We start from the raw sequence: 8,641 nt of genomic DNA on the forward strand, positions 1-8,641 counted from the left end.
CTTTCTATTTTGTTTTATACGTGAAACCTTGTGTAATTGCGGTTGGCTAGGCTTGGTAGTACAAGTACTGCATGTCATCATGTAACCACAAATATTTTGAAGTTTACATTATCAATCTGTATCTTAACACAACTCACGAATACAGATAAAGAGAATTTCTAAACAAACTAAATGCACTCGCTGCCATAGACAAAGGACATGTCCGAATCATTTCTTAGATAATAAGACCAGTACAGGAGCCGATGGCCGGTTTAACATTTGGAGTGTGCAGCACACCCAATTATCAACAGGTAATTCAGCTGCAAAGGACCTTACCTTCTCAAATTCCTCCCTACAAAAGGAACACAAACACCTTAACTTATCAAACTAGAAAAAAGCATCAATCACTACTAGATCACCACAGTTTCATCACAAATTTTAATGAATTAATCACAAGCTTTATCCTACCTTCCACCAAAATGCCCAACATAAGCCAGTATACTTATTAGACCTCCTCGCGCAAGGATTTTCTTGGCAGCTTCTAATGCAAGTAGAGTTGTTTCTGACTCCGTTTTGATCTTTTTGTCACCTCCTGGTAGGTACCCCAAATTGAACGCGACTAACCTTCACAAAACATTGCAACAACCATACAGTTTCTTTGAACTTATACTCAACCAAACCACTTGCAATTCATATAGTGTCACAATACAGTACCTCACAGAAGCACCACTAGGAACAAGATCTTCCATTTTAGTGTGGCACATAGCATAAAGCTCAACGAGTCCTCTCTGCATCCCCAAAATTAAGGAAGCAACAACTTTCAGTTTAGACAGATGCAGAAATTCAGCTGCTGAGCAACACAAACAAGAACCAAGCAGCACGAACATTTATACTTACAGTGACAATAAACAGCTAACCAGAATATTTGTTACCGACCAACTCGAGCAGAATCAGTAAGGATGAGTGCTCGAGATTCAGAAATGATACCAAGAGCATCCTCAAGGTAAAACTAAGGCGTCGTTCGGTTTCCATGACTAATTATCATATGATTGAGTTGTGAGATTATTTTAGTTGGATGGAGTGAGTTATGACTAATTATCACGTGATTATCCATCTAAGATAAGTTGTGGGATTCAATCCCATGAACCAAACACAATGCATATATAATCCCGAGATATAATCTTGCAAACCGAACAGACTTATGATTTAGAGTCAATACATGATGCTATAAAATTAAAGCAACAAGAGAATATAACCTGATGAGGAGTGAGTGATTGATCGAGCAAAGATGAAGTGTTTTCTAAAGCAGATTTCTGAAGGTCCATTGCAAAGACGCGGCCTCTGCCGGCATCATCTGCAACTAATCTCGCCATAGCCACTGTGTCGTGACCATTGCCACAAGTGGCGTCAACCACCAGATCCCCTTTCCGGACAACATTGTTCCAAACCCTAATGCAACCACCGGTGAAAACGCTTACGAAATTAAAAAAAAAAAAAAAAACATTTACGGCCGGAGAAGAAGTACCTACGCGTGAGCAACTTCAGTTGCCTTCTTCTTCCCGAATATGAATCCCGTCATCATCTCATCCAACCCTAATAATATAGTAATACGATAAATTAAGCCAAAGAAAAGGAAAAAATTGAGGCCGTATTGGAGCAATCGAGAGGGACCTGAGAAGGGGGAGGAAGAGGGAACTTGAACATCGTCGTGCGTCGAGATCGATGATTGTGCTGAGAATGAGCGTAAGGGCGAGTGAGAGGAGCGGAAGAGTTTGAGATTGTTGTGCAGTTGAGTAATTTTGTGGGTCGCTGAAGGGTATGAATTTGGGCACCATTTCATCATATTCATCATAGCCACTTCCGCTTTCAACGTTAGTCTTGAGCAAAAATATGCCCTCTCCTTCGTGTTGTGCTCTCACTCCTTACACGAGTTCATGTATACAACTTTTTATTTTAAAAAATTGGATAAAATGTACAAGTATGAATATTTATCTACATTGATAAATTTTTATGGAAATATATCTAAAATATCAATTGATTTTTCAATAAAGATAGCCAGTTTTTTCTTGTTTTCTTTTGGGCTCATGACATGATGATGTGCGGCAATCTATCTATGTCAAGATTTGAATTAAACCCAGGCGATTCAACTGTGGATAACAAATCATACATTCTACTATCATTTGCAAGTATTGGATATTCCCACCTCCTAAACATATAATAACCATGTTGAGAAGTGAGAACTGAGCATCCAAACACAGGATTCATCCATCGTGGTTTCTTACTTCGGGTGAAAAAATGCAACAGCTCTTCATGAGTAAAAAACAAAGATGAAAAATCTCCGTTATTGTACCAAAATATATTGGTGACGATTATTAGCGTTTACAGCCTACCACTCTACAAGACCAACTCTAACATCTCAACAATGTGTTTTTCACAGAAAACCAGACACGCCAACTAAAAGGGCATTTTGAGACGATGAAACAAGATAGCTTATGCATCATTAAGGGCAAGGACTCCAGGTAGTGTCTTTCCCTCGAGAAGTTCCAAGCTCGCACCACCTCCAGTTGAGATATGGCTCATCTTCTCTGCGAGTCCAACCTTCTCCACTGCAGCAACTGAGTCACCACCTCCTATGATTGTTGTAACTCCCTTGCCACTGAGTTCTGCCAACTTCTTTGCGATAGCCTGAACAGGAACCATTGCAAATTATCTTTAGTTTAAAGTCTCGTCCAGCAAATAGATACTTGCAGTAATGTAAACTTGAAGATATCGCATTTTAATACTGAATCAATACCTCTGTTCCTGCTGCAAACTTGTCGAATTCAAAAACACCCATTGGGCCATTCCAGATGATTGTCTTGGTAGAATCAAGAGCTGCACCAAATGATTTTATCGAATCTGGTCCAATATCTAATCCCATCCATCCATCGGGAATGGCAGATGCTGAAACAGTCTGAAGGTAAATGCAGAAATTAATATTTACGATGAAAAACCGCACAGATAGCAGCAAAGGTGCTTTAGTTGTTTCTTTTTGGTCATCAAAGTAAAGCCAATGAAATAATCACCCTTGACTAAACTTAAAACAATTTAATACATATACAACCAAACTATAGCTGAGCTTGTATTTACCACTTTTGCAAAAACTGCATACCTTGCTATTGGCATCAGCAGCAAATTTGTCAGCAATAACTACATCAGAAGGCAGCAAAAGAGATACTCCTTTAGCCTTAGCCTTCTCCATGAGAGAAGTTGCAAGATCAAGCTTGTCGGCCTCCACAAGTGAGGATCCCACCGCAAGTCCTTGGGCTTTGTAGAAAGTGAAGATCATACCACCACCGAGAATCAGGACGTCTACCTTGGACAACAGTGATTCAATAACACCAATTTTGGATGAGACCTTTGAGCCCCCCACAATGGCAGCAAAAGGCTTCTTTGGGTTGGACACAGCTCCAACTAAATAATCAAGTTCCTGATATGTATTAAATGGGCAGAATCATAATTTCAGAATGCAAGTTCATTGATACAAACGTGTATTCCAGTTTGACATAACAAAAAAAATTAGTGAACCAACCATCTAAGATTGAAAACTTAACAGGCAGTAGCTTTAAAAAGTACAACATAGACTATGCGGGATTGGCTTGATTCTTTTGTGAAGTAGAAAAGGATAATATAGTGTATAGAAGCGCAACAAAAGATTAGTCAGCTGACCTTCTGCATAAGGAATCCAGCAACAGATGGCTTCAAGTACTTGGTAACTCCCTCTGTTGAGGCATGAGCTCTGTGCGCAGTTCCAAATGCATCATTAACATACAAATCTGCAAGAGAAGCAAGCTTTTTTGCAAACTCGGGATCATTTTTCTCCTCTTCCTTGTAAAACCGAACATTCTCCAGGAGAAGAACACCACCATCTGGCAATTCAGCCACCAGCTTCTGAACTTCTTCACCAATACAGTCATTAGCCATCTTGACCTGTCAACACAAAATAACTCAGATAAGCAAAACACTTGGACACAGATCAACAATATAAAGGTGATTGCTGTACTCAGAACCTGGATCCCAAGAAGCTCAGATAGTCTGGGAACGAGAGGCTTTAAACTGTATTTTGGTGTGACACCTTTTGGACGGCCCTGAAAAACCAACATATTATTCAATAACAAATAAGGTAACACATCATACATGGCAGTTGATTTATTACTAAGATCAAAACGTTAGCTCAAATAATTAAATTAGTTCACAGTAAAGATACCTTGGATACTAGCGCACAAAAACAAGTAGCTATAAACATATTTCCAAACGAATCGAAGAACAAATTTATCTAACACAGCCCTAGTATTGAGCACTCATATCTACCTAACTTAACCTAGAAAGCACAATTAATTAAGCAAGCAATACGCATACTCCAAAGCATTACCAACATTAAATCATCATGTTTAGAAATTTATTGAAATGTAAACATCCCCGGTCATACTACAAAATTAATTCAAATAAATGTAGAAAAGAAGAAACCTCTCGCAGAATATGTACTCCATAAAACAAATACGAATGCTTCCAGTTTAATCCAGGAATTAGTATATATGAAAAATGAATACGTACAAGGTGAGAAGTGAGGATGATTTTAGCACCATATCCCGTTAAATACTTGATGGTAGGGACAGCGGCTCTGATCCTGGTATCATCGGTAATGTTGAAGTTATCATCCAACGGCACGTTCAGATCCGCTCTCACCAGAACTTTTTTGCTCTTTAGATCGGCTTCCTTCAGCGTACCCACACTCTTCTTCGTCGCCATTTTCAGATCAAATCCTGAACAAAAAAGAAGAATCAGGTAACAATAGAATTATATAAACATATAGATATTTGGGCGAAGATAAGAGAGGTCGAGCTTACGTTGATAAAATCGATGAATGTATCGATGCAGAGAGATCAGTGGGATGAATTGAGTGGGGTTTGTAGTTTTATAATGTAAAGTTGAGGCGTAGGTTATGAGCATTATGCAATATATGGGGCCACCCGACCACACTCTAATTTCTAACCGTTAGATAAATGAAAATTGAATAATTTCTCATTATTTAAAAAGTACTCTTCCACCAATGAATAAAATAAAAATAATAGATAAAATATGAGAATGAAGATGAAAAAGATGTGTAAATATAAAGTGAAGAAGAAAAAGTGAATAGAATTCAGAATAGTGTACACAAAATGAAAAAATGAAACATTTTTCATAGTATTTTTGGATATCCAAAATGAAAATAATCTCATTATAGAGAATATTAATAAAGCAAGAAATGAAGGTATAACTTAATAATACGTGGAATCTTTATAATCCAAAAGCAAACATGTTTTGTGGTTACAATAAATGGAGTATATATATATTTGTATTTTAATGGGCGAGTGCGCCATTAACTTCGGGAAAATCTCATGTGGTGTTTTAGTTGGTAAATAGTACTAAATACTAAATTGAGTCCACCAGCATATTTCCTGCTTTTCCTTTATTTTCTATTAATGGAATATTTCACTTTTTCAAGATATATTTATTTGTTATTTATTTTATTATGAGTTCTTATGTACAGTGAACTCTACAATTTTTTGTCTCTAAAATTTGTCAGTTTATCAAATGCGGCCCCCAGTTATTTAAATGAAATAATTAAATCTATCTTTTTATTTATTTTTCCCCTCCATGTCCATCATAGCCAGACATTTTTTTGAGTTCATAAGTTAACGAAAATAGTACTTAAGAGCAACTTTGAGGGCTTGGAATGCTTGTTCGGCTTCGCTAGGGCAAGTTCACTTGCGGGCGTCGGTTTTTATAGTAGGTTAGTTAAAGGAGTTGCAATCTTGCCATAATCCTTAATAAAACGACGATAATAACCTGTTAGACCGAGGAAACCATAAGCCGTGTGTAGAGTGTGTAGAGTGGAGGGTGTTGGCCATTTGAGTACTGTTGTGATCTTTGTGGAATCTCATCGTTACTGAACAGGATGGACCATTACGCCGTCTTAGGTTTCAACCCCTGGATCTGGATATATATTCTGCTCCGCTGCACCGATGTTGAACTCTAGGAGGAACTGCTTCTTCTACTGAACGGGGCACAGTGGTTTCGCTCTGAAGAAATCGCGTGGCTGAAAGACATTAACACATGATATAGTGCAGGCAGTTGATAGAAGCCAGGCTTGCCTATCTGAAAAGGGTTCCATTTGATGAACCAAAACAGAGCTACCACATTTTAACCGAGAACATAAATAAATGCCAAGACATTCGAAACATCAATTTTCATTCACAAATGATCATGTAATCCTTCTAATTTACTACGAAGGAGATTAAGTTATTTCCTTCTGATTTTTAATGAAACCTGTAGAATTCAACAAATGGTGTTCCAACTAAATGCATACGAATTTAGTCCATGATGTATGCAGCGCAATTTGAACTTGAGCTACAGTTTGCTCATCGGAAGGCCAACTGGGGCAGCACGAGATCTCTTCTCTATGGATCGAGAATTCTGCTTCACCTCATCCTTAGCTAGATGACGAGGACGGCTCAGCCACAATCCTCCATCAACAGGGAGGATGCTCCCATTGACGTATTTACCTTCACATAAGACAGTTACATTACAACAGGAAAATGAAAAAACACGGTGTCAAAGCCTAAAACCTAAACACAGTAGCTGCTTCAAGTAAAGTAGGCAGGTTGCTTCATCAAATGTGCCTTACCAGCATCCGAGGCAAGGTACACGGCAGCCATGGCAATGTCCCACTTCTCACCAAGTTTGTATAGAGGCATATAATCACTTATTTTGTTACCAATTTCATCAGGCAGAAGTTTACTCAGGCCAGCCGTATCTCCTATAGGACCAGGTGCAATCCCATTAACTCTTATATCAAAATCGGTGCCCCATTCCAGTGCCAAATTTCTTGTCATCGCGTCGATAGCAGCCTGGATACAGAAATACAGAGCGACAAATTGACTCAAAGTACAACGATGTTCACCACAAGCATCAAACTACAAACCTTGGCTGCAGACACATGGATCTGATACCATGATGCTGTGTAGTGCAGAGTGGCGCTGATGTTCAAAATAAGGCCTCCGGCTTTTCCAGGTCCGTCTTTCTTGAGATACTTGAGCGCTTCGTGACACATTGTGAATGTCCCAACACTATCAATGTCCATAACTGCATACAGTATTCATTCATTGTAAAAGTAAAGATCTCAAGTCTTCATTTTATGGTTGATTCATCATCACATCATTTAAATTAGTTCCAGACTTGACTAATATTCATTATTCAAAGGACAAAAACTAAATCAACCTGTCTTGAAGCCTTTGGGAGAGAGATTTTCAGCTGCAGATAGAAAATTGCCGGCGGCCGCATTGACCAGAATGTCAAGCTTCCCGAAATGCTTCACCGTTGCCTCCACGACTCTTTTTGCATCTTCCAAATTCCTAACATCCCCTTCAAAACCAATTGCCTGAAAAATTTCCGGTGAGAAATTAGAGACGAAAATTGGTTTGGTAGCTACCAAATAGCAAGACAATCAAAATCGAGAAAGCAATAAAAAACATAAAGCAAAAAAGCAGCAGAGCAGATGATAAGCAGAATTGAGATGGTGAAAAGCGGAATTGGAAGCGAAAATTAGTTGAAAAGTGAAAGTTAAGAAATAATACGGGGATGCCTCGGGAGGTGAGGGCGGAAACGGCGTCGTCGAGGACATTCCTGCGGCGGCCCATGATGGCGACGGAGGCTCCGTGTTTGCCGAATTGGGTGGAGATCTCAAAGCCGATGCCGGAGCCTCCGCCGGTGAGCAGGGCAACCTTGCCTTTGAGGACGTCGGATTTAAACGGGGACTCCATTTCCATTTCTCCGCCCAAACCACTAACTGATGAACTAGTTGACTGATTAATATGCAGCCGCCCTATTCTTATTGGTATAATCCGCCTCTCATTTTATATTCACCAACTAAAAACGTCTCATTTTGATATTTCTACATCTCAACGTCTTGAATTCCTACGGTCCAAACTCTAAAGTCTATTTTTCTTGGTATAAAAAATAGTTTATTTTTCATTTATTTAAGGTTACTACTCTTTTTCTTATCTGAAAAGCATGTACACTTAATTCAATGTACGAATTTTAATACTCCCTCCGTCCCAAGATAAGTGATTTGTATTCCTTTTTGCGATGTCCCACTATAAGTGACATATTTTTATTTTTAGCAAAAAGTCATATCTCTTACTTTATTTTCCTCCTACTTTATTCTCTCTTCTCTCCTCTACTTTTCCCCCTTTCATACTTTACTCTCTCCACTTTAACTTATTTAAATATCATTCCTTAAATTCTGTGCCCAAAAGAACTAGATCACTTATCTTGGGACGGAGAGAGTATATAAATAGCAAAGTAAGAGAGATATGATAGTGTCAGAAGTGCTAGTGAAGAGTGAGTTCTACATCATTAGTAGTGTAGTTTAGTGTAATAATATAAGTTGTAAATAAAATTATATGTAAGGATAATATGTTGTTTAAAGTATAAAATTAGAAAGTTCATATACTATTCAGGGATTGACTAATAAGAAAATAGTTCATATTTTTTAGAGATAACTTCTCATTTTTATATTTTGAAATTTCTATGACTTTGAAGTCCAGTGACCCCATGATCTATAGACTACCCTCATCGGTAA

General features: G+C 38.3%; 3 protein-coding genes across 3 annotated transcripts; all 3 read right to left on the bottom strand.

The window, feature by feature from the left end:
- Positions 1-56: 56 nt before the first annotated feature.
- On the bottom strand, positions 57-1,914 carry LOC125190242 (putative rRNA methylase YtqB). Its single transcript, XM_048087490.1, has 6 exons — positions 1,651-1,914; positions 1,509-1,572; positions 1,236-1,428; positions 694-767; positions 448-603; positions 57-331 (listed from the first exon to the last, which is right to left on the bottom strand). Exons 1-6 carry the CDS (start codon positions 1,829-1,831, stop codon positions 208-210), a joined length of 792 nt encoding a protein of 263 aa, XP_047943447.1. The 5' UTR covers positions 1,832-1,914; the 3' UTR covers positions 57-207.
- Positions 1,915-2,290: 376 nt separating this feature from the next.
- On the bottom strand, positions 2,291-4,998 carry LOC125191210 (phosphoglycerate kinase, cytosolic-like). The gene is made up of 7 exons (XM_048088720.1): positions 4,866-4,998; positions 4,573-4,781; positions 4,029-4,106; positions 3,688-3,948; positions 3,131-3,448; positions 2,774-2,932; positions 2,291-2,664 (listed from the first exon to the last, which is right to left on the bottom strand). The coding sequence occupies exons 1-7, from the start codon at positions 4,966-4,968 to the stop codon at positions 2,470-2,472; spliced, it is 1,323 nt and encodes a 440-aa protein (XP_047944677.1). The 5' UTR covers positions 4,969-4,998; the 3' UTR covers positions 2,291-2,469.
- Positions 4,999-6,232: 1,234 nt separating this feature from the next.
- LOC125187272 (peroxisomal 2,4-dienoyl-CoA reductase [(3E)-enoyl-CoA-producing]-like) lies at positions 6,233-7,908 on the bottom strand. The gene is made up of 5 exons (XM_048083827.1): positions 7,635-7,908; positions 7,279-7,438; positions 6,983-7,143; positions 6,686-6,908; positions 6,233-6,563 (listed from the first exon to the last, which is right to left on the bottom strand). The coding sequence occupies exons 1-5, from the start codon at positions 7,824-7,826 to the stop codon at positions 6,409-6,411; spliced, it is 891 nt and encodes a 296-aa protein (XP_047939784.1). The 5' UTR covers positions 7,827-7,908; the 3' UTR covers positions 6,233-6,408.
- Positions 7,909-8,641: the final 733 nt, after the last annotated feature.

This window comes from Salvia hispanica, chromosome 5 (assembly GCF_023119035.1).
Source record: "Salvia hispanica cultivar TCC Black 2014 chromosome 5, UniMelb_Shisp_WGS_1.0, whole genome shotgun sequence".
In the NCBI taxonomy this organism is placed as follows: domain Eukaryota; kingdom Viridiplantae; phylum Streptophyta; class Magnoliopsida; order Lamiales; family Lamiaceae; genus Salvia; species Salvia hispanica.